General features: G+C 39.8%; 3 protein-coding genes across 3 annotated transcripts; all 3 read left to right on the top strand.

The window, feature by feature from the left end:
- The first annotated feature begins 3976 nt into the window (after positions 1-3976).
- On the top strand, positions 3977-7470 carry mrpl55 (mitochondrial ribosomal protein L55). Its single transcript, XM_085775373.1, has 3 exons — positions 3977-4158; positions 4323-4533; positions 7275-7470. The coding sequence occupies exons 1-3, from the start codon at positions 4115-4117 to the stop codon at positions 7422-7424; spliced, it is 405 nt and encodes a 134-aa protein (XP_085631499.1). The 5' UTR covers positions 3977-4114; the 3' UTR covers positions 7425-7470.
- A 686-nt stretch (positions 7471-8156) lies between these two features.
- ndufa11 (NADH:ubiquinone oxidoreductase subunit A11) lies at positions 8157-10545 on the top strand. Its single transcript, XM_085773252.1, has 4 exons — positions 8157-8240; positions 8863-8955; positions 9161-9283; positions 10352-10545. Exons 1-4 carry the CDS (start codon positions 8162-8164, stop codon positions 10462-10464), a joined length of 408 nt encoding a protein of 135 aa, XP_085629378.1. The 5' UTR covers positions 8157-8161; the 3' UTR covers positions 10465-10545.
- Positions 10546-12915: 2370 nt separating this feature from the next.
- slc5a9 (solute carrier family 5 member 9) lies at positions 12916-25235 on the top strand. Its single transcript, XM_085773251.1, has 14 exons — positions 12916-13037; positions 14521-14639; positions 15030-15101; positions 15723-15827; positions 17213-17377; positions 17519-17624; positions 19170-19250; positions 19423-19628; positions 20603-20738; positions 21835-21942; positions 22713-22863; positions 23335-23503; positions 23732-23947; positions 24849-25235. Exons 1-14 carry the CDS (start codon positions 13016-13018, stop codon positions 25149-25151), a joined length of 1959 nt encoding a protein of 652 aa, XP_085629377.1. The 5' UTR covers positions 12916-13015; the 3' UTR covers positions 25152-25235.
- Positions 25236-25614: the final 379 nt, after the last annotated feature.

Raw genomic sequence — 25614 nt, 5'->3', positions numbered from 1 at the left:
TGAAGAGCCGGTGGACTTTGTAGAGCTATTCCTCACACCCGAGCTCATCCAGAGTATTGTCGAGCAGCAGACCAACCTTTATGCACAACAAACAATATCATCGGTAACCCAACACATGCCTCACAGCCACATCAAGTCATGGAAACCTGTCACGGTGCATGAAATGAAGGTTTTCCTCTGCCTCCACTTTCTTACCGGTATCATCCGTAAACCTTGCCTAAATGTATGTATTGGTCCATGATGAACTGCTGTCCCCCCCCATATTTGGTAAACGCATAAAAGGGTTTGAGCTTATCATGCGCTTCATGCACTTCAGTGGCAACAGCAACCCTAACACACAAGACAAGCTGCACAAAGTACGCCCTGTATTAGATTTGGTTCTGTCCAAATTTAGGGAATTGTATCAGCCGCAGATGCAGGGTCTGTGATAGGAGAGGTCATCGAAAAGAAACAAGTAGGTTCCTCTGTAAGGCCTGCAATGTTCCTCTCCATCCTGTGGAATGCTATACAGCCTAAAGCAGGGAAAACTATGTGTAGGAGGTGTTGTGTTGCATAATTATATAGTTGCTACATAAAGCTACATGAAATGATAGTTACAGGGTACACCTAGTTTTGTACTCTATTTATTTTATTTTGCACAGGCTATGTAGCTATTAATTAATTAATTAATTAATTTGTTTGTTTGTTTGCTCCAAATAAACTTGCTGGGCTGTTTTGTTTGTAAATGGCTGTTGTATTGTTGTAATTTTTGATCTTGCACTTCAGAAATGTCATTAGAGTCTTTTGAGTGTCTTTCGACCCATTTGTATAACGTTAGCGCTCCCCAGTGGATGTAGATTTGCCTACAAAAATACTTATTTAGCTGTAGAAATCATTTGGGAGACATGCCACACTGCAGAGTAGCTACTGGTAAAATGAGCGGATTGCCACTTGCACAAAAGTGCATTTTTCTCTGAAACTAGAGCGGGAGCTCCGTTTTTGGAGAAACCGAGCTTGATGCTGTCAATAAAAGCAAGATGAAGACTACTGTAAACACTGCGTAACTGTACAAATAAATATCGAAGAGAACGATCAGTGGCAGCCTTCATTTTTGTTACTTTTGGGCGGCCTCCCCAGATTCACTGTTGTTACCCCCTGTGCCCCCCACAAGAAAACTCTGGACCCGCCCCTGGCGGCAAAAGGCACAGAATCAGCTATTGATTTCACACTCGTCTCTCAAGTGGGTGGAGGGTACCGAATACTGAATGACATAACAGTGGGGAGTTATCATTATCCAATCAGTATTCATATTACAGAAAATGAAGTGGGCTAGCCTATCAGAATGAGTGAGAAAAGAGATGAAGGTTGGAGGAGGCCAACTGGAAGTTGTATTAAGTGAAAACAACATTAATGGTTTTGATACAAATCAATCAGTTGATAGCTTGTGCTCTGATATCAGTAGGCTCGGGCTATATTATGCTGCAAAACAAAGTAGTCCAAGATTTCAAACTGATGAAAGTTTTCGAAACCTGATAGTCTAAATTATGAAAAGTGATAGTGAGCAATAGCCTGTAAAAAAAACAACTAAATGAGCATGTCATTTTAGAATGTCCAAACTACAGTCAATAGACACAAAAACTGATCAACTAGAAAGAAATATAATGACTGTAAATGTTTAAGACATAGCCTTCTACAGAAAAGTTCTGGGGTGTGGGTTTAGAGCAGGGGTACTCAAATACATTTGTCAAAGGGCCAGAATTTTTCTTAACAGACACCTTGGGGGCCGAACATTCAAATAGGCCGAGATTGAAATTAAATTCACCTTTTTTCGTCTAATAATTTAAATATTTTTTATTTTACTTGTAAGCACATCATTTTTATTTATACACTTAACGGTGTTTTGTAAATGTCTTGTTTGCCATATCATATCATCATTTACATATCATGCTGGAGCTTTACACTGCTGACTTGTATCCTCAGACATGCCCTGTGATTTTCAGCTTAAATATGACCTGACCATCACAGGACGTCTGACTCTGTTCTGAGGATACAAGTCATTGGTCCTGAGATGTGTGTTTCTCTTCTATAACACACATTCTACATCTCGGAGGCGACGTCTTTCCACACATGGGCTTCCTTCACCTGTCAAACGAGGCAGAGCTCAGTGGGAAACAGTAGGAGAGACACAGGCCGAGGGCACCGGGACACAACACCGGGGGAGAAGCAGGTCGTGCAGCTGTGCGTCGTAGACGTGCACGAAAAAACAATTGCGTCTCATCAAATGCGCGCGGCTACGGCTTTTGAGTTGTGAGCATGACGTGCGGCTACATTGAATGGGTTTGAGCGAGCGCAAAAGACGCTTCATCTGAACGGGCCCCCATGCATGATGCACACACAGTTGAACCAAGACGGCGGTGAAAATCACCCACGGTCTCTGCAGACAGGCAGGGAAACCCTGCAGTCCAGCCCGCTCCCCAAACACTTGCGCATGGTGATTTGGGTTCGTCGGCGTTTCTGTATCCCAGTGCAGCGCCTCACAGGCACACAAACGCTCCGCACGTGTTTCCATGTCCCAGCGCATTGACTTACAGGCGCACGGAGCCCGAGAAATACAGTATACAGTAATATGTAAACTAGTAGAACTCAGTCGCGGGTCTGATTGGAAGGTTTGGCGGGCCGGATGCGGCCCGCGGGCCGCCTATTGAGTACCGCTGGTTTAGAGCCATTTTGCAGATAGCATCAAAAGGAAGTTTGTGTTTCTGATCCACACTCCTGTCCAGAAGGTGGCGGATTGCAAAGGTTGCTTGGGCCAAACGCCAGTAACCCCACGGAGAATAAGTGCATCTTTCGGAATATGTTTTTTCAATAAATCTTTATTTACAGAGATAGATTCAATATAAAGGTAGTTATTATTAATGTAGCCTACCTTCAAACAAACAATTGAACAACAGCCAGGGGGGAAGGCTATTAAATAAATACAGAGAATAAAGAGCACAAATTAGTATATGTTTTCATTGCTTTCTTATTATTCGAGTCACAGATACTAGACACAGAAGGTGGCAGTGGATGACAGTGCCAAAACAGGTGCATCACAGTTTCAGGCTCAGACTCACACAGAGAACAGTACACACATCTTTCTTAAATTTTAACAAATAGGCTAATGTTTGGTTTATACCTCTCTCACTTTATTTGTAATTAAGTAGGCTATTTGTATGGGAGGGAACCATAGACATGCTCGGTCTTAGCCATAACACTTGCTCTAAGTTGGTTAAAGGGAGACTATATGCACTATAGCATCATGAAAACAATGAAACCATGAGGGCAACGAGGAGGTGGACATACTTGCAAAACAGGCAGTCAGATCACAACAACAACAACATCCCGGGAGAGCTGAAGGAAAATCAACTATAAAAACACAAATGCAAAAGGTATGGCAAGAGTATTGGGACATAAACGAGACAGGAAGGCATTCTTATAACATACAGAAGCAAGTGGGGGGAGGACGGGTGTTGAGCAGGAGCAGGAAGGAGGAGGTGGCCATCACCCGTCTTAGGCTGGGGCACACAGGGCTTAATACATTACTTATCGGCCCTAATTGGGAAACATCCCACAGGTAATTGTAGAAGTTGCAAACAACATGAGACAGTAGGCTACAGCATGTTAAGTGAGGGGGAGAGGAAACTAACCCCTAACCCTAAAAGCAGGCCTGCAAAGGGAGAAAATTGGGTTAGGAAACCTGTTGCAAAGGTCAGAAAATATTAGTAAGCATGTAAGGAAATACCTGAGGGAAACAAGGTTAATGGAGAGGATTTCATTGTTTTTTTCTTTTTTCTCTCTCTCTTTTTGTTAGGGTGGGGAGGGGGGGATTAGGTTCTCTTTTCTTTTCCGGTAGGTGGCGGCAATGCACCTATAACTTGGATACCAGCCGCCAATCAGAATCAAAGAAGAGCACATATGCTCGGAACGCTTCTGCGCTGCTCCGTGGTTCAGTGGGACGGTTATTCTGTGAACTCCAGTGTTTGACCTTCCTCAGCAGGAAGTAAATGCTTCCTGTCAGGGCGAAGGCACCGAAGGCACCGAAGGCACCGCCACCGGACCAGCATTGGGGTTTCATATCATCATCACGGCCAACAACATGTCTCTGATGAAACTCTGCGCTCCTCACACTCTATTATTCAGGTGAGACCAGTTCAATAATGATGACATATTAATTACTAACAGCTCGGGTTCATGCTAGTTAGTGTTTTCTGTAAAGTGATAAAGAGAGAGTCGCGTGAAATCTCTCCTAACTTGTGTTGAATGAAACAAAAATCAATGTCTCATCATAATAATGATGTGTGCAGGTGTGTTTCCCCCGTGTCCACGCGGACAAGATGCCGGTCTCCACAATTAGCCTCTCAGATCCACACTCAAGTTATTCAGCTCAACTCCAACAGGACGTCGGTAGTCCGCTGTGATCGGCAGAGATACGAGAGACTGTACCCAGTGATGCTGGTCCGGCCGGACGGATCTACGCTCAACATCAGATACACAGAACCCCGGCGCATCGTCATGGTTAGTCCATCTTTACCATGTAATGTTTCTGCAGTGCTTCTTAATGATTGATTTGTCATCGATCACATTTAAAGAATACATCCAGTGGAACTGATTCATTTGACAGCATGGGTTTCATTTTTTATTTGATGTAATTTTATTAATAGAAATTGGTTTTAAAAAATGAAGATATAGCCTAATGAATGGAAAGGAAGTGCTGTAAAAGTGCTGTGTTTAATTTTGGTCATTGTGGTCACCTGCTGTATAGTGTCGACAGTCCCAATGTTTCAAAGTAGCCTATCATAGGCCAGTATAGCAAATGAATGACATAGCTCAGAATTTAGCATCATGTCACCAGAACCATGAACCGTGACATTAGCTGCATTTCCATAGCAGGTTTTCACAAAATAAAAGTGTTATTTCTAAAAATTTAGAAAAAGTACAATTCCTATGTGGCAGGATGAAGGAGGGCCCGGGCGGGGTTTGAACCCTAGTCTCCTGGGTAAGAGTCATGTGCACTGACCATTCGACTATAGGGATATGCCTGTGGCTTAGTAGCCAGGGCTCATGGTCAATTGGAGGCTTAGTGACAGGACCATCAACTGTCACACCTATTTGCAGGTATTTCTATTGAAAGGTGTTTTGAGACTGTAACAGAAAGAACTATTGTTTAGTTATTCACACAGATGTTGTTTTGTGACACCGCCTGAGTTATCAGACTGTTGATGATGATGATTGTACCTCACGCGCTAAAGTTTTATTATAATAACCCGGTTGGGTGAAAGCGGTGAATGAGATGGGACGACTCAAAACAGACGGGAGAGAGGAAAAGCAAAGGGAAACAGAAGGAATTAGCTACAGGATCATATCTGATGTTCAGCTGAGGGAATATGCTCCTCACCTGTTGATCCGAGCTCATTATATATATATATTAGGCTATATATATTTTACTTTTATATACAGTCTATGGAGGCCACTGAAAGAAGTTGTGCACTCTCAGCAGGACAGATAATCAGATGGATAATCGGTAAAGTTAATCATTTCACTTTGATGTGGCCAAGAATTAACTATTTTCAGTGTTTCGTCTGTTATGTGGCAGTGTTGCCCAAACACAAATCTTGAATAGGTCTACGCTATTTTCACAGTTAAAAAGATCTTTGTTGAGACATATGAGATTTGCTTGTACAGCACCTAAAAACCCCACTGTAGGTTTTCATGCGCACACACCCAGCCTTGTTTTCAATAAAACACACTCCTATTCTCAGGGTTCCTATGCAAGTATGGAAAAGTATGGGGTTTGATTTTATACACGTCGAGGCCTGGAAAAGTATGGAAAATGGAAACTATTGTATGGAAATATATTTATCTTAAAGCAGATATCAGTGGAATGTTTTTGTTAATATAAGTCCTAAATAGTCCTATTTTCCGTCAGCAATCACTTACATGAAGTATTTCAGCCTAAACACGAGTCTCTCCGTCACTCTGCTCTGCTGTAACCCGAGGAGAAAATTTTCCTTGTGGGATACAAGTGTTATCCAATGAGGGGAGAGAACGGCATGAAGGGCTGTGTGTGCAGCCAAGGGATGCGCGTGAATGTGGTGACGTAGCACGAGGACCAATTGATGCCTGACAAGGGCGGGGGCTGCTAACTCATGGTGCGTTCAAGGAAACTCGTACTTTGTGTTTTTCCTTCCTGTGAAGTCATACCAGTTCGATCTGGTACGAGTTCACGGGTCGGAAGTTACGAGTGGCCGTTATAGGGAACTTTCACAGACAACAGGACGGTAAAAACACGAGCTACGGGTTACCTGGAACGCTACCAAGTCGTAGTTGTGACTTGAAGCTGTAACTTACGGTTTCAAAAGCCTGCCTTGAACACAGCATTAGCCGAAACGGCCGTGCCGCTGTTATCTGCTTTAATACTTATCTGGATTTAGTCTTATCTGAATTCATTTGGGTTAATTATTTTGTATGCGCTCCTGGAATTATTTGGTGACATAATGGGATACAAATTCAGAATAATGAAAACAAATGATTAATTGCATTATTTATTTACATGATACACATCTAAATACTCAAATGTCACAAATTATTTAAATGTTTTTACCGAGAAGTCTTGAAATTAAGGTCTGGAAAAAGTATGGAACTTTGAAATTTCAAATGTGTAGGAACCCTGCATTCTATAATTGCGATCAGTAAAATATATGAAAACAATATAAAACACAATTAAAAAAGGACAGTTGTTGCTCTAGTTTATTTTGTTTAGATGGATAAAGCTTCAAATTTAAAAACGGTGCAATGTTCAGCTGTCGGAAATTAAAAGCTGCCTCCTCTCGTCATAGCAACAGTGTCGCTTCAGGCTGTGATCAGGATTTTTGTATCGTTCATACTCTCTCCATTAAAACAACCATTACTAGATTTATTTGCGATATTTAGGTTTTACGCATTTACAGGGGTAATGGAAACGCATCATCATTGCCAGGACATCATCAGCTTACTTTCTCAGAACTGACAAAGCTAAGCCAAATAAAATTATGCAGTCTCTCTGTTGTCAGAAGTAGTAGTAATAGCTTGATTGTATGATTGGTGATTTTTTTTTTCTTTCTTTCTTATTTTTAACAGTTTTACAATGCCCTGCTGTCACATGCTTAACTCAAACCCTGGTCTACTAGTACAGGGGGGAAAAGGTTTAGATTGTAAACATGTGTATTTGTTAGTCATATTTTGTAAACTTGTTGGTGTCTCTTTTTGTGTTTTCAAAGATGCCTGTGAATCTATCCAGTCTTTCTGAGGAGGAGCGTAGAGCTCGGCAGAAAAAGAGAGAAGTCAGGAAGATAAAGAAAGAGACAACAGTCCACTATGAAGATGACTTCAAAGCTGACAAATACAGCCAATTCTGGCAGAAGAAATAACTTATTTTTATGTGAATATGAAACACAACTGAGACAACAAATCAGAGTTTTATGTAAAGCTCCATCTACAGTGTTTAAACTGAGTCATTTGAAACTGAAAAGACAATTTAATGGCAGGATAACTTTCTCAATACCATGTGTAACAGTAGACTGCTGTCGAGTTTAGGCCTGCCTTGTCTGCAGAGTCACTTTCTAAGAAGTGTAAATAACTTATTAAAGATGGATAAACCAATGTGAAGTCGATGAATTATTTTAAATCTGTGTATCCATGTTATGAATTTTCATCATCAAAACTGGATGATCTCCGAATTCTGTTGTTGAAAAGTGATGATGGGCTGCACATACCTTTGTTTGGGAGGCCATTTAAGAGGACTGGAGCAGCAAACTATCAGCAGATTGCCATCTCTTTACTGTTTCATGACATGTTAAATAAACCCCTATATACCTGATTAGGTATCTGGCATTGTATTTTATCATTTGTCTTCCTTATTCCTGTAAAATAGGTAACCTTCATTATTATTATTTATGACTATATCAACCACACAAAATACGTTTGTTAACAAATTAAACCTTCATTGTACAACATGAGGCTTGTGAATGGCATGCATAACCACTTCACACTCCAGCCCAGTAGGTGGTGGTAATGTCTCAAACTCGATTGCCTGCTATCAGCAAACCAGCAAACACACGTAGGTTTCTCGCGACATTTCGTCAGTGTGTCCTTTGCAAAGTCCGAAATGGGGTACTGGGACCTACCAGAGGGCACGGACTGTGTCGGGAAAACATGGATAACTACCAAACTGGGCACAGCTCTTGGTAAATAATAGCATTTATAAAACTATTTCTCGCCGAGCTGGTTATTGCTAGCAGCATGTCGTTGTGCTAAATTACAGCTAGACATTTTGCTTTAGCTAATGCTAACGTGATTGAGCTAGCAGGTTAGTCAAGGACTGGATTGAAACAAGCTGCTTTCACTCATACAAACATTTAGGTATGCTGTACATTGAATTTCAGCCGTCTAGCGTCACCTCGTGTGTTTTTACAAGCCTCAAGCAGCCAATGAATCCTCCAAACAACTATACGCTTTTTGACAACAACACGCACTGCACACACTGTTGGACAGTTTGAGATGCGGTCTGGGGTTAGCCAGGCTACAGTCTGACATTCACACCGAATTTTAAGTTACTCTTCTGAATTCTGCAAATCGCCAAATAGTATAACAATATAAAGTATTTTACTTACGGTATACATGTGCAATACCTGTCCTTCTTTTGTGAGTGATAAACTGACTCCAGTCCCATTGGGATCTATTTGAGTTGTATTAATATAGTCCAGTGTCACAGATTTGTTCTAAGGGGCGGATGACTTTATTCAAAGACAGGAGATCCCAATGTCAACCATTTGTAACATGACTGTTGATTTTCATGTGTGGTTTCAGGCTTGGTTGGCTCTGCCTATCACATAGTGGCATTCCAGCCTGATTCTGCATTGGCAGCGCTACAGAGAGCTACCAGCACAACTGTTACCATGGGTAAGTTTTTTGGTTTGTTATAAATGACCAATCAGATGTGTTGCTCAGCAGTGTGTTCCTCATATCAAATAAAAGAAACTCTCAAAAGTTTAGTCATGTGATCCAGACTGTATGAGCTAACGTGCTGCTCCATGAACTTTACAAATTGCTTAGGATGATTGCATCAAATTGTTTAACATTGATATGGGTGTCTATGTTGTACTAGCCACCATGGGAGCCATTTTTGGCATGGGGACGTGTCTCAGTGCTCAGGCTCGTGAAGCTCCAAATGACCCCCTCGACTACTTCATTGGGGGCTGTGCCTCTGGGATCTTCCTTGGCGCTAAAAGTAGGTATCAGTGCCCAGGCAGTAGAAAAAATGGGTACTTTCTGTTGTACTGTTCTGTACTTAAAGGGATAGTTCAACATTTTGGCAAATTCGCCTATTGCCATAATCCCTATAGTCATAAGAGTGGGATCATTAACTTTAATTATTGTTGCATGTTGTTTTGAGATCAGCAGGGCAGAGATGTGAGCTGCTCAGTGAACACAATGGAGGTGAACGGTGCAGGTCCCGTGTTGGAACCTGCACATTCACGATGTTATGAAATAATAATGTAACACTGCGAGACAGAGTTTTTGTTTTCGAGGTAAATCCATAGCTGGAACTACATTCCAGACACAGCTGAGTGATTTCAAAAAGTAGTTCTGAGTATTTGCTGTGTGTGTCATAATGTTATATTATACACATGATTATTTAATAGCGTGGTGAATGTGCAGGTCACAACTTGTCCACAAGAGCGTTTTGGAGTTGTTGGATTGTGTATTTGATGAGTTTTGAGGGACCATTCACCTCCATTGTGTTCACTGAGCAGCTCGAGTCTCTGCCCCAAGGATCTCAAAACAACATGCACCAATAATTAAAAGTAATGAACATACTCCTGTGACTATAGAGATTATGACAATAGGCAAATTTGCCAAAATGTTCGACTATCCCTTTAACTCTTGGGACCTAAAATTGATCTTGGTCTGTCATCATTGCATCACATGATTCTCTTGTGTCTTATGCTACTCATACATCAGAAGACTTTGAAAAGATTTGGAAAAGACTATTGGGAAACTATCAGCTCACACCTGCTCACATCTAAAGACAAGTGTTTAGAGTTTTTAGTCACAGCCTAGTCTCAGACTGAGATTTTACAAAGACTGTGGGTCACTATTTACAAGACTAAAACTACGTAGACTCTTTTAGCTATTTTTTTCCCACCATGCAGTTTTTTCACATTCTAATATAGGCCTACTGTGTGCCTGCATGGATATGATGTGATTCTATTATTATTGTTCTAAAGGTTAAACCCTTTGAATACAGCAACAGAAAGACTTATTGTCTTATGTGTGTGTTTCTGTACATCCTCAGCCCATAGTGCTGTAACAGGTACATCAGCGTGTCTCTGTCTGGGAACTCTCGCCTTCTTCACAAAAGTCGGAAAGATGGAGGGCTGGAAGCTTGCTGGACCACCCAAACTATAAGAATGAAGATTGTTGTAACATTTCCTTTATGTTGTACAAAGAGTTTGTGTAATAAAGTTATTGTAAAGATGACAACATAAACTGATATCAGTTCACTTGAATTCTCCTCGATTGTGTAAAACAATACTCACATTAGGGGTGTCAGTTCATTAAAAAAAATGATTCAAGGAGTGGAAGAATCTTGAAATGTATACATACCTCCTCTTAGAATATGGAAGTTCTGAATTGCTATTTTTATTTTAGGTATGAGTTGCATAAGTTGACATCAAAATAAAGTAGTATATTCTTGTTTCTGAACCCTGGACATGCCCATTTGAATTTTCCAATAGAAACTGTACATAAATCCATACTGGCCAGGTGAACAATACATTTTCTGAAGAGGTACATGTCCATATATTTTGGTATATAACCTGTCCTTAACAGTAGCTTTGTGAGTTATCAGCACAGAGTTTACCACCCTCTACAATAAAAGTAGGCCCTGGCACATAGCTTACCTTATGCTCTTTTTCTAGGTCCAGTGTGTTAAATGGGGGGAAACCATGTTCAGATTCTAGATTGCAGCGCTCGCTCACGGTCATCCCTCCGGTCGGCAAAGTGACGGTGGCCTCCAGGACAAAAAAACGTGCGGAATTATAACTCAAAAACTTCTCCATTGACTAACTACTAACTCACTCTCTGTTGTTTCCACCGCCGCCGCCTTCTTTTTTTTATTTTTAATTTAAACATGCCAAATTACATGAACAATGACATACTCAAAGATAAACAGTTATTTTACATAATACGTATAATTAAAACTGAAAAATTATTGTGGTAGTGCATCGCTTATCACATATAAAAATAAACATATGACAGATCTTAGATGATGAATAAAATAAATAAAAGAACAATTAAAAGAAAAAAAATATTTTAACAAGTCCATACTAAACAAATACAAGGGGTTAGGACAGGTTAAGATTTGCTATAAATGTGTACAATTTATCTACATGGGGATTATTTATTTGTTTCAAACATTTCTGTAACAAGGATATTTCATTCTTAAATGCAAGCCATGAAGGTGGAGATTTGGCATATCGACACTTTTGTATATAATATTTAGTAATGATAATGAGGTTATTCACCAAAAACTCTTTATCTTTGAGCATTTCATCTATTTGAATGTTTTGAACCAGAAGTAAATATTTATGGAACTGGATAAAGTTGTGCAGAGATTTCCACAAATTTTGGACAGTCTCACATTCGTAAAACAGGTGTTCTTCTGTTGTTTCCAGATTCGTTTTACAAATCTAACAGTTTTCTACGACAAATTTAAATCTTCTTTTTAAAAATTAATTTGAGGGATATTCCACCTTCTTCTTTGTTGGTTAATTATGCGCTCAAAACTCTCTCTGGCTGGCTGGATTTTCCGTTTGGGCTGCTGTACAAACAAGAATCCTTGCTTTAAGCATGTATAAAATAATAACTATAAGGCTATGAAAACCAAACAATTGTTTTTTTATAGCGATTATACACTTATACAAATACAGTATATTCATGGGTACTATATTCAGATTTTGCCAATAAGCCTTGCCAAATATTACACACTGGACCTTTAAATCATCTTTTGTGAGGGCTTTGGTTCATGCCTAGTAAAATAGAGATGAGACTTTTCCTGTTTTGAGAAGCCAACAAATAGACATGCATTCCCATGTTATGGGGACCATAACCTGTTTATATGTCGTCATGTTCTACAAGGGGGGGGAAAAAAACATCATAATAAAAAAATAAACCTGCCACAGCAGCTGCAGCAGGTCAACCTGACTGTTGGTTGTCAGAGAGCTGCACACACAGCTATTCACTGTTTTTGAACATTTACATGAAGCAGCTCTGTGAACATTTTGTTAGTTTAACACTGAACAGTGAACCTATTCATCTGTCCACTTCAATGATAGATTGTTCAGTCCTACAAATCATTGAACTTGCTGCTGATACCAGCTCTTGTTCATACTTGCTATCCTCAACACTTACAGATGCTGGATTGTGGGCTATACCACTATGTACAATGCAGAGGATAACAGGAACCTTTGTATTTGTTGGTGTATCAATGTCAAACATAATAAGGCCTAGAGGAAAGAAACGTATGATTATTGTTTCGTGAAAGTGGTATTGATGAGAAATTAAGACACGCTGAACTAAGAATGAAACTGTAGTATATAAAAGTCTTAGTGGTATAGAAGACCATATTATTTTTGCAATTTTCATTGAGCTGTGGATCATTAATTAATTAAATATGGACTCAAACTGCACAATATCAGGGTGTTAGGGTCATACTGTTGACACCTGACCTTTTGAATTTTATTATCAACGTTAGTCTTTGCCAAGAGATCATTGCTTCCTGGTGAAGTTTGACCATCTCAGTAACTGATTAATAATTAAGCTAAAGTCTGTCTTCACAGGCCTACCTCTTATGTTTAGCAGAACTGACTAACACAGAAACAGAGGAACTAATCAGGAGAAAAGCTGGAGGAACCAGTGGCTGAAAGAAGTCAACACGATCTGGAAGATTGGATTTGACATGGCTGCCATTTTCACTACAGGTCTGAATGTTTCTTCACTCAATTAAAGCTCATATTGTAGGCTCACAGTGTGTAACTGTTTCTACACCAAGCTTTGCTTTTAAGTCATGTCAAACATAGATTTTACAGACAGCTTTCGAGCATGAAACATAGGAATATAGGGGGAAACAGATAAACGAGACACATGTTCACTGTGATAAAAGCAACAACAAAAAACAATTAATCCTATCTCGACTTTCCTGATTGAATGTAACTTGCTCCAGATTGAATGTTGGTGCAAGGCGTATTACAGGAACGTCCTGCACTCGGCCCTCGACCGCTGTGTCTCCACTGCAGAGTAGGACCCACCAGACTTTTGAGGCTCTCCACCTAAGCCCATCTGTCTTCTCCACACTAAGAATGAGATTGCTGTCACTGCACCATATGATCAGTTGGCTCACCATGTCTCTGTAGTTTAACTCATTACATGAAAGTAATCATGACATAATAATTTAACACAAATGTCCAATGATAAACTGATGACGTGATGTTTGGTGTAATTGTCAAAGGTCAACTTCACTGTGAACATTTCCAGCCATTATTCAATTCTGTAACTAAAGAGCAGGACATTGTGACCATATTTCACGCAACTTCACTGGTTAATTGTTTTACAGTAGAATTTTATTTGAGTTTTTTAGCATACAATTGGTGCCTTTTGCGTCCCCAAGAAGTAATCAGTCATAAAATGACGATAACAACAAATTAATATGTAATTTCAAAATATAACATTACCATGTCTTCTCTCCTTACTATAACATCAAATTAAAGTCAATGAAATATAATTTAAAATAAATAAAATGACTTTTATGCTGATGAGGGTGAGGTTTTTGGCCTGTCCCTCACTGTTGTTGTTGAACGTCAACAGGACTTTTAATTTGTAAATTGTTGGCAAAATGTTATGTTATTATAAAACAGTGTTTTTGGTAATAATATATATTAATTATTATAAATATTTACCAATTTATCGGTGTCCCCTGATTTTATGTCAACCCTGTTACCCTAACCAAAAACCCTAGAAAAACAATGGTACATTCCAGATTTGGCATGATTGACAGGAGATTGCATCATCTCTGACCCAGGATGCTAACAGCTTAGTGACAAGTAACTTTCTCTCATCTCTGATGTGCTATTTTTGACAAGCATACAATGTCAATCCTGTTAATGTAGCCCACCACCTGCAGGGACAGGGACAGGAACAGACACTGGGTTGAATGTGTGGATGTGAACAGGTGCCTCTCTGGTGTTGAATCAAACAGCTACCATGAAAGCAGCTGACATTCTCACATCATCCATCGTCTTGTTGAGTTACAGTCGCTAGCCTTTCTTTCTTTCTTTCTTTCTTTCTTTCTTTCTTTCTTTCTTTCTTTCTTTCTTTCTTTCTTTCTTTTCTTTCTTTCTTTCTTTTCAATGAGAGAGGAAAAATGCTCCTATACCATTGTGAAGTTCTGTTGTGCTTGGCATGCAGGAAGCAGCTCCTCTGGGTTCACCACTGCAGAAACTCCTGGCACACAATTCAGTTTGGATGCTGTTGACATTGCTGTGGTTGTTGTATATTTTATCTTTGTCATGGTGGTTGGAATCTGGGTAAGACATGGCTTAACTCACTTTATACTTACGTGTTTAATGTTATGAAAGTATCCCAGAACATGCTTGGAGGAAATAGGCTCTGGATAATATCTGGTAAAGAGCCAATTTGTCTTTGAAAGGTTGATAATTTATTTATATAATTATTCACTATGCCTTATTTATTTATAAGCAGGTGACACTAGACTAAGACAATACTGTACATTTCTTTATGAGCTTAACGTTACTTTCCATAGAGTAGTAGTTTTCCTCATTATCAAGAGCACATGAAAGGTGCTTCTCTCTTTTTGGCTCTTGTTCTTTAGTCAATAGGCTATGTATTTAGGTAAAGCCATCCTGCTTGTTGTGATTAAAATGCACTGCTGATCTTATCCTGTGTCTCCTCTGCAGTCATCTGTGCGAGCCAATCGCAACACTGTGGGAGGCTACTTCCTGGCTGGTCGTTCAATGACCTGGTGGCCTGTGAGTACCTGCTGTGCCCTGATGTTTTCATCTCAGTTCTATCAGCTCATACATATAGGCTAGTATATGCTGTGCTGTCTGCACTCATACCCTGCTAAGGTAAACTAATGTGTGGTGCACCATTTCTTCACCATTATTAAAGTTGTTAGTTAATTTTGATTTAATTTTCTAATTACATTTGTGTATCCACAGTCTTTCTGAATAAATATTTTGAAACTACTTATTAATTACTTATTAAGACAACTTACATTTGATTGATGTGCCCCAACTAAGTTAATTCCAAATTTAAAGCTAGTTAGCATCACAATACACTTACTCAAAAAAATAGTGATTAGATTTACAGACAACAGCTGCAGTGTTTTGATGTCAATTTGTCACCATGATAGTGGCATCATGAAACTTCACTGCATGAAGAAAAACTTGTTAGGCCTTTCCCTTTCTTCCTCCTCTGCATTTACATCTTTATCTTTATCCAATACCAAGATACAATTTTATTGACAGACCAAATAATTACAATGTTTTTCACAGGCTGTGACCATTCTGTAATTTCTACACACTGGCTTTTTTCAACAAAAGCAAAATAAAAATCTGGTGTTGTTTCTGTTTATTATCTGCTTATAGATTGGAGCTTCACTCATGTCCAGTAACGTTGGCAGTGGTTTGTTTATTGGTCTAGCAGGAACAGGAGCAGCAGGAGGTATTGCTGTCGGGGGATTTGAATGGAATGTAAGAAAAATTGTCTATGAGCTTTCCTTTTTTAACTTTATTGAGTGAACTGCATGTTCATTGCTCATTGTAGGTTATCCTGTACCAGGGTTATTATAGTTAACTAAAACTAGCAGTGAAAAAATAATTTAGTTAAAATAAAAATAACAATTCTTCCAAAAACGAGAACTAAATAAAAACTACAATAAACAATGCAAAACTAACTAAAACTAAACTGAATTGCAGATAACATCAGCTTAGTTTTAGTTTTCTTGGAGATGCTAAAGCTGCAGGAAGAAAAGGCCACAGCTCAATATAGAATGGCTTCGAGTATGACCTATAAGAGTGCATGTAACGTGATGAGGACTGATGGGAACATTTATGGGATGCAACTAAAAGGGAAAAATCCCACACATTTGGAAGTTCATCTTCAGAGGTCTGACAGAGGCTTTCTCCTAAAACTAAAACTAAGACTAACACTAAATAAAAACTAAATAATAACTAGTAAATTCCTCAAAAATAAAAACTAAACTATAACTGCTTAATCACTTGTTGAACTATAATAAAACTAAACTGAAAACTAATTAAAATGTTCAAACTATAATAACCTTGTCCTGCATCCCTGTCTTGACTTAAAGCAGAAGTAAGTGATATATTTGTGTTAATATAAGTCTTAAATAGTTATATCTTCCGACAGCAATCACTTACATAGAGTGTTTGGTCTGAAACACGGGTCTGTCAGTCACTCTGCTCTGCTCTGAGCCGAGGAGAAAACATTTATCGTATCCTACAGTTTTTATCCAATGAGGAAAGAGAACGGCATGCAGGGCTGTGTGTGCAGCCAAGGAACGCCGTGAATGTGGTGACGTAGGGACGAGGACTGTTATGGTGCGTTCAAGGAAACTCGTAACTCGTGTTTTTCCGACCTGTGAAGTCGTACCAGTTCGATCTGGTACGAGTTCACGGGTCTGAAGTTACGAGTGGCCGTTATAGTGACTTTCACCGGTAAAACAGGTCGGAAAAACACGAGTGGGTTGCCTGGAACGCAACAAAGTCGTAAGTTGTGACTTGAAGCTGTAATTTACGGTTTCAAAAGCCTGCCTGGAACGCAGCATTAGCCAAAACGACCGGATCGCTTACTTCTGCTTTAATAAGAGATTAATTGTCGCTATGGTTATCTTCTTGATGGCGAACCAATTCCAAATTTCTTACAGGTGATCACCATTTAATAATTGTATGACTTCCAGAACCAGCTACATTAGTGATTTAGGTGTTTGACTAAATTAGGTGATTTGTGTAGTGCCAGCCTTTCATTCTTCTCCATGTACTGCATTCATTGTAGGCGTTTTAATTAAAACAGAAATTTGCAGACATTGTGTGTTTTTGTAACCTGTGTGTTTGTGTAGGCAGCATGGGTCCTGGTGGCTCTGGGTTGGATATTTATTCCCGTCTATATTTCTGCTGGTGTGGTGACCATGCCTGAATACCTGGCCAAACGTTTTGGAGGCCAGAGGATACGCATATACATGTCTGTACTGTCTCTCATCCTCTACATCTTCACCAAAATATCTGTAAGACATTCTCACTTACCCTCACGCTTTTTCACTTGGCAGATTCTTTTATACTAAGTGACATTTCTGTGTGTGTATTTGTGTACATTCCTGTGTGTGTGTTCATGTGTGCGTGTTGTGTGTGTGTGTGTGTGTTACCAGACAGATATCTTTTCAGGAGCTTTGTTCATCCAGGTGTCGTTGGGCTGGGATCTCTATCTTTCCACAGGTATACTGCTGCTGGTCACTGCTGCTTACACTGTGGCAGGTAAGCACACACTGACCACCACACTTGCCCCCCAATTCGTCCATTCGGTGTTTGAATGTGTGTGAATGGTTAGTTACCCGCGCTGTGCCTATAGCGCTGTATGAATGTGTGTGTGAAAGGGTGAATGTGACCTACAGTGTAAAACGCTTTGAGTGGTCCAAGTGACTAGAAAAGCGCTACATAACAAGGGTTTAGAACCAAAAGGGTGTAAGTGACATTTTGGGCGAAAATTAGTTCTATATATCAAAACAAAGGTCTCGATGAGCTCTATCCAATGATGCCAAAAGGACCCATCTGAGATCAAACTGTATTGAATAAAGCAACAAAACAATAAAGACATAACTCAAAAATTGCGCCCTTCTGGCCCTGAAAAATACATGTAAATACATGTAGGACCCACATGTTTGTTCAGAGCCAGAAGGGTGTAAGTGTAGTTGGTGCCCTTAAACAGCATTGAAAATGGCTGAGAAAACTGCAGACATGGAACTGTCTGAGGCAGAAAAGATTTTGATGAATATTATGAAACAAACTGATGAATCCTATATTAAAGAAGTTAAAGATTAGTCAGGGTTGTTTTTGAATGTATGCCCTCACAAGAGTGATGACAGTAAGACAGAATCATGCCTTGAGAGCCTTATCGGGGTCATCCCTATGTTCCCCGGCTCCTATGTAGCTGTTTTGTGTGTGACTGGGGAACATAGAAACCTTTTTTAGAAAAAAGGTTCTACTGTATGTTCCCCACTTTTCCCTCAAAAGGACCAGGAGAACATGCAATTTTTGGTCCCATACCTGCAGTGGAGTTGTGACTTTGCAGATTTTTGCCTATTTTTGAGTGAGAAGTTGAGTTGTGACTTTGAATGAGAAGTGTAATTGTACAATTGGTTGGGTTTAGGCAATGAACAAAAGAGTTGGTTAAGTTTAATACAGTAAAAAAGACCAGGTAGAGGCTAGACAGGCCAGATAGATAGAGAGAGTCCAGATAAGAAAAGAGAGTCAATCGACCGGCAACAGCGGGAAACATAGGACCATTTTAAAATAATTAATGAATGAGTTAAATGACAATTAATTACTTATTCAAGTGTTAATTATTCAATCAGTTCAATGCATTGTTCAGCAGATACGCCCAATATGTCCTAGAAGACTTGGAAATGTTTGGTGCCAAAAAGGCGTATGTGACGTTTTTGACATATTTTTTTTATTTTTAAATGTTTAAGAACATGTTCATTGTGTTAATATGTCATAAGTTTATTACATAAATACTCATTCATATAAGCATGTCTGTGGTTTAAGGTTAATGAATACAATTGATTGAAGTGTGGTCAAAATTTTGTTTTGCCTCTCCTGTAAAGTTAGTCAAATGTCACTTAGGCCCTTTTGGTTCTAAGCCCTCGAAAGTGCATTTACTTTCATCATTTCAAATCAGTGATGTGCAGTGTTTGATCTAACAGGCTCTCGACACTGTCTGATCTGCCATCTCCTTGTTGACTGCTGACTTATGTTGCATGTATGATGTGTGTGTGTGTGTGTGTGTGTGTGTATGTTTAGGTGGTTTGGCAGCAGTGATCTACACTGATGCACTTCAGACTGTGATCATGGTTGGAGGAGCCTTTGCGCTAATGTTCATAGGTAGGTTGCTCATACACACAGAGAGAATAAAGCACTCAACATACACTTTTTGAAAAGAAGAATTTTTGTGTGAACTTTTGTTACATACACATAACACATTATATTATAGCCTCTCCAAACTGTCTGATGTTGCCTGTATGATGTATGATGTGTGTGTGTTTTTTTTTGTCAGCATTCTCCAAAGTTGGCTGGTATGAGGGTCTTGTGAACTCTTATATGTCAGCTGTTCCCTCCGTGACAGTTGCCAACACTACATGCCACCTACCTCGCAGTGATGCTTTCCACATGTTCAGAGACCTGGTGTCAGGGGATATACCCTGGCCAGGTCTGGTGTTCGGGCTGACAGTGCTGGCCACGTGGGTCTGGTGCACAGATCAGGTGAATTTGACTGCACTTACACCTGTTCATGAAATGTTCTTTCTCGTCGAGCATTATCCCTTAGACTATACGTATTTAAGCTTGAGATCAGGACCATGTCTGATACCATACAGTGCTTGTTGGATCTTATCAAAGTCACTTTCAAAGACACTTTGTCTTCGCAGCATCAGGGACAGATGATGTAAAGGAGGAAAAAAAGGTTGACTTCGCGCAGTGCTAGTTTTGTGCAGGGCAACATGGCCTCGGGCAGTTTGGCAGACTGAGGCGCACTGAGATAGGTGTGGCAGCGCAACAGGGGGAGGTGCAGCCCTGGCGCAGTGACAAATTCGTGCGAAATTTCATCCGAAAGTGCGCTGAAAGCTCGCCAGCTCCAACCTGGTCTACTTTTGGTGCAGGGCGGAGCACAGCCGGTCTAGTGGTAGTTTGGCTGACTGGCGCGCAGTGCGCACACATCACTAAAACCTCAGGCAGGTTTCCAGAATGTCAGGCACATTTCAATGCAATAAATAAGTCTTGTGGAAAATGGGTTCAGGTGGGAATTCACATGTGAGTCACATAAAACTGGGCCAAAACCACATGATTCCCATGTGCAAAATGTTTCCCATGTGGAAAATCACATGTGAAGTTCATGTGGTTTTAATACCACCTTGTAGGTCAGTTTGCTGTAGTACTAAAAAGAACATTTGATTCCTTCACTTTTCATTCTTGCCAAACAGACATAATCACGCAGCACAGGTTTTATATTTTGATTTAATTTATCACAAGTGTTCCTCGCAGAAAAAGGACAAAAAAGTTATCGCCACAGTATCGTAAAATAATTATCCAAAATGAAATGTCATGATTTGTTCAAGTTGATATTTTCTCATCCAGTTTCACCATTCCCATTAATGTCAATTTGTGCTTTATCCAAATATATTTTTACCAGTGTGTGTGTGTGTGTGTGTGTGTGTGTGTGTGTGTGTGTTCTTTGGCAGGTTATAGTCCAGAGATCTCTGTCAGCCAAGTCTTTGTCTCATGCCAAAGGAGGAAGTGTGTTAGGAGGCTACCTCAAGGTGCTGCCCATGTTTTTCATTGTCATGCCAGGCATGATTAGCCGAGCACTGTTCCCAGGTCAGTCTGCCTCTCTCTTTGTTAAACTATGTCAAATGTTAGAGTACAGACAATATTTTGATTTGATCACTTCATTTAAACAGTTTTTGGGCTCACCAATCAACCAATAAATACTCCAGTATGGACCTAGTATGAAGACTTAGTTGATAATAATTCAACTATTGCTGATGTTGTTTAGAGTTGTGTTGTACTGGATTGCTTTTTCATGGCTTCCCCATGCTCAAAAACTCCTGAATATTTGAAACTGGCCTGGATAACTAACGCAAGCACACATTTTTAGAACTGCCCCAAACCCAAGTATCAACCTGAAAAAAACTATACAAATGTTCCACCCGCCCCTTAGAAAATTTAAACTCCAACTTAAGCCCTCTGAGCCACACTGTATAGCGTAAGTGTACAGATGAATACCTTTGCTTAAAGCCCCAGTATGTAACTTATTTGGCTTTTTATTAGCAAAAATCAATTCACTGAACTGGAATCACACCCGCATACAAATGAAAGCTTTCTCGTACCTTAGAATGAGTTGTTACAAGTTGTTACAAATACATATAAGTGGGCGACGCACCGAACCGAGGCTGCCATGTTGCATCGCCATTTTTTACGTTGAGTGGCAGCATGACCGTAGGTAACCACGGAAACTCACCAGAGCTGTCGGCTCGGGGAGAAAGTTTTCCAGGTAGCGCCTGTTAAAACCCTTTAGAAACATCATGTAGCAAAATGTTTTTCCTCTACTTGTGCCCCTGAAATCATGTTAGTAGGGCCCTCCCTACCACCAAGTTTGCAATATGAACCATTTTAAAATACAGTGATGTAAAACACTTCACATTCCAGAGTTGATCATGTCATTGAACAATCATTGGTTCATATCAATGTATTATTTGGGTCTGGGTCACAACACGAGTTGGGATGACATATAGTAAATACTGAAAACTGAGCAAGAAGGGTCAGAATTTTTGTTTGTATAAACATATTTCCCTCTACTACCATCGGTTACTGAATGATAATTGGTGTCAAGGTTGTGATGAGATTTCATAAACTTTCTGAAAGTAAAGATTTACATGTTTTATTTTCTCCTCTTACCTGCGTGTGTATATAGATGAAATAGGTTGTGTGGACCCAGCGGTGTGTCAGAGCGTGTGTGGAACCCCAGTTGGTTGCTCCAACATCGCCTACCCTAAACTAGTGATAGAGCTAATGCCAGTGGGTAAGTTGTTTTCAATCTTGCATTTGACATAATTATGCAGGAGCCTCCTTTCCAAGTTTTTGTACCCGTTTCCCCATCTGCTTTATCTGAGGCTACCATGACCAGAGAGTGTGTGTGTGTGTGTGTGTGTGAACTGCAATGTTTGGAGGCTGTAACTCTACAAAGCAATTACACTGAAAATCTTGCATTGATCATGGCTTTGAATGGATCCTCACTGCCAACTGTCAGGACATAAAGAGGAAACTTCAGACAATAAATTCAAGATTCATCAAATAGATAGTAAATATGAAGCAAATTGTGTCATTAAAGGACAATTTCGGACAAATTCAACTCGATGCTGTATTTTCCTGACATTTCAGGTCTAAAAGAAGGAATCTGAAGATTTTCAGTTTAATTGCTCCTAGTTTGTGGTAGTTGTGTCTGTCCCCGCATCGCCACGGCAGCGATGAATGGGAGTGGATGGAAGTTCCGCTGCTTAGGCTGTTTGTTTACATCCCTCAAAGCCGTTATGAGGGATAGTTATAATGCTCTGTAAAGCCCTTTGAGACAAAATGGGCTATACAAATAAAAGTGTCTTGCCTTGCCTTGCCAATTAAATCATGAAGATGCCAATAAAAAATGTAAGGACGAGAAGAACAGACAACAAATCAATGTAATGATACTGAACTATAGATGTATATTTGAACTATTTGGTCTTTCAGTATTGTTTCTTTTTGCCTCTTTTTTTAATTGTTGTTTTTTTCCTCTGTGTAATGACAACCTTTGTGCAGGTCTCCGTGGTCTGATGCTAGCAGTGATGTTGGCTGCTCTGATGTCATCGCTGACCTCCATCTTCAACAGCAGCTCCACTCTGTTTACCCTGGACCTCTACCATCGAGCTAGACCCACAGCTTCTGAGATGGAACTCATGATTGTTGGGAGGTAGGGAATACAAATTAACCGATACTGACACAAGTATCAGTAATTCAGGTTCATAAATACAGTATAGGACTTTGCCCTCTCCCTCTGTGCACACCTCTATCATGGAAATTAGCCTAAGTAAAAAAAAAAAAAGCAAAGCACTGACCTTTGAGATAGGTGTGTCAGTAATTATTATTCAATTATTATGTACAATTATGCAGATCTAAAAAAAATCCTGCTTAATATTACCAAAGCTTCAGTATGGCTGCATATTTTCAGATATGACTGGCACCAACAGAAGTTGTAAGTGAATGGTAGTTGTTTTGCTATGGTCCAAAATTCAAAGGACAAACCCAATATAAAGACAAAGGATTCTGTATTGTCAAACTTTAGGCACATGTCTCTTACTGTAATTTGTCCTCTATTTGTGAGATCACTGCTTTTGTGAAGTAAATACAATGATAATAATAATAGTACTGTGTGTATTTTCAGGGTATTCATTCTGGTATTGGTGGTTGTCAGTCTGTTGTGGATTCCAGTCATCCAAACAGCCAACAGTGGCCAGCTGTTTGATTATATCCAGTCAGTGACCAGCTTTCTAGCTCCTCCCATTACTGCTGTTTTCCTAATGGCTATCTTCTGGCCACGTGCCAATGAGCAGGTGTCTCTCCCTCTCTCTCTCTCTTGTTCTCACACACACACACTTGTTATAAACACACTCATATTTTTGACAAATTTCATTCATACATTTGACAGATTTTCCATTTAGAATTTCAATTATTAATCAGGCTAAATTTCTTAAATGTATGTACGGATGTTGTTTCTGCTAGGACATAGTTTTGACTCTGGACCTAGATGACTGTGCCATAATATTTTGTGTATGGTGCAGGGTGCTTTCTGGGGTCTGATGATTGGATTAGTGGTGGGACTGGTCCGCATGGTTCTTGAGTTCTCCTTTTTAGCTCCTTCCTGCGGTCAGCCTGATCATCGGCCTGCTGTTCTGGCTGATGTCCACTACCTGTACTTTGCTCTCATCCTGTTGGCTCTCACCTGCCTCATCATTGTTGCTGTAAGCTTGGTGACTGCCCCAATACCGGAATGCAATGTAAGGAACATGCCCTGTATAATCATTTAATTAATTTATGTTCTCATCTGTTCTCAGATCTATTCATGTAAGTCCTCAGTATTTTGCAATTTGCAGACAAAGCAAGATATTCATACAGGGTAGTTTAATAATGTTCAGCTGTGCCAGAAAGTCCCTTAAAGGTACATTGTGTAGGAATTCCTCCCATCTCGCGTTGCAGTTGTATATCACAAGCAACTCAATCGTATTTTTCATGCTGCATTCACCTGAAATTGGGCAGACAGCAGACGGACACTTCAGTTTGTTGATGGGGGGGATTACTGATTAATGAAAAACAGACTTCTGAACCAAATAATCGATTTTCGTGAATAGATAACAGGAGAAGTTACACAATGTCCCTTTAGGTGTCTGCAATGTCTGCTTGATTATTGCAAAGGCTGCAGAGATAAATACCTCAATTTATGATGGGTGCACAACAGTTTAAACGCTTAGTACCCAAGATTCACTTATTCAGGAGCTGGACAACCCAGCAGGATCCTACACAAAGCTTTGGTGCAAGGTTCTATATTGCATTTTGACTGTATCGTGCAAACAAGGACGCAATCATAATGTCCCTGTGTTGTTTTATAGTGGTGAAGGAAGTGGTAGTGAGACTGTGCTCTCAATGCTTTTCTTTTGTACTTCACATAAGATAAAAATTCATACACCTACCTTGGTCCAGCACCAGCAGCAATATGAAACCCTTTTGTAATATTGCACCACTGCTCACATCAATGGTTTTTTTTTTTATACCACTCTAATATTTCTATGAAATCTTTCTGTGCACTATATGGAGCACTATTAGGTACTTATAGTCAGCCTGTATCACATGTTGTATAGTGGCACAGACTGTTTTTTCTTGATCTCCTCATCTCCTTTCCAGCTGCACAGGCTCACTTGGTGGTCAAGATATAGTCAGGAGCCTCGGATCGACCTCACAGGACCCCAGATCACGTCTGGCCCAGTCAACTCTAACAGCCGCTGTTGTCTCTCAGATTCCTGGTGGCGAAGAGCTGCTTTGTGGCTCTGTGGTCTAACTGGTCTAAACTCTACCTCTGCACCTCCAGTGGCTGAAAACATTGAACTGAACTCCCTGCAGGAGACTCCATTCTGGAGAAGAGTCTGTAACATTAACGCCCTGCTGCTACTTACTATTAATGTGTTTCTGTGGGGATACTTTGCTTAATTTGCAGGTGTGATGAAAGCCAGAGCAAGATACTATCAAGTATGTTATGATGATGTATTGGTATTGTGTTTAAAATGTTTGATGAAAATGTAGTGTCAAATTTTACATTTGTAATGGCTTATATTTGGACACACTCTACTGCACTGAACTCCAACTCTCCGTCTCTGGCCTAGTCAGGGTTTTCAAGACTCATCAAAAGCCCATTTTGCACTGGCTGAGGCAATATATTGCTGCATCTGTCACTCATCAACAGTTAAATGTAGTTCCTAATGATGATCCTGCTGAAATCTGATTTAATCACTGACACGATCTTTAATCAGTTTTCAAACACTCCTTGACAGGAAATTTGACAGTCCTGTCTGAGTGACATCCATGCACTAATTCCTCTCGAAGGTGGGGATGCAATGTATTTGCAAATAAATGGTGAATAATGGAAAATAATTAAACATATAATTAAACATGT

Source organism: Trachurus japonicus, chromosome 4 (genome assembly GCF_045865225.1).
Source record: "Trachurus japonicus isolate A0001 chromosome 4, Traja_1.0".
In the NCBI taxonomy this organism is placed as follows: Eukaryota; Metazoa; Chordata; class Actinopteri; order Carangiformes; family Carangidae; genus Trachurus; species Trachurus japonicus.
Note: the sequence above shows the minus strand (reverse complement) of the source record. Positions and strands in the feature narration are given on the sequence as shown.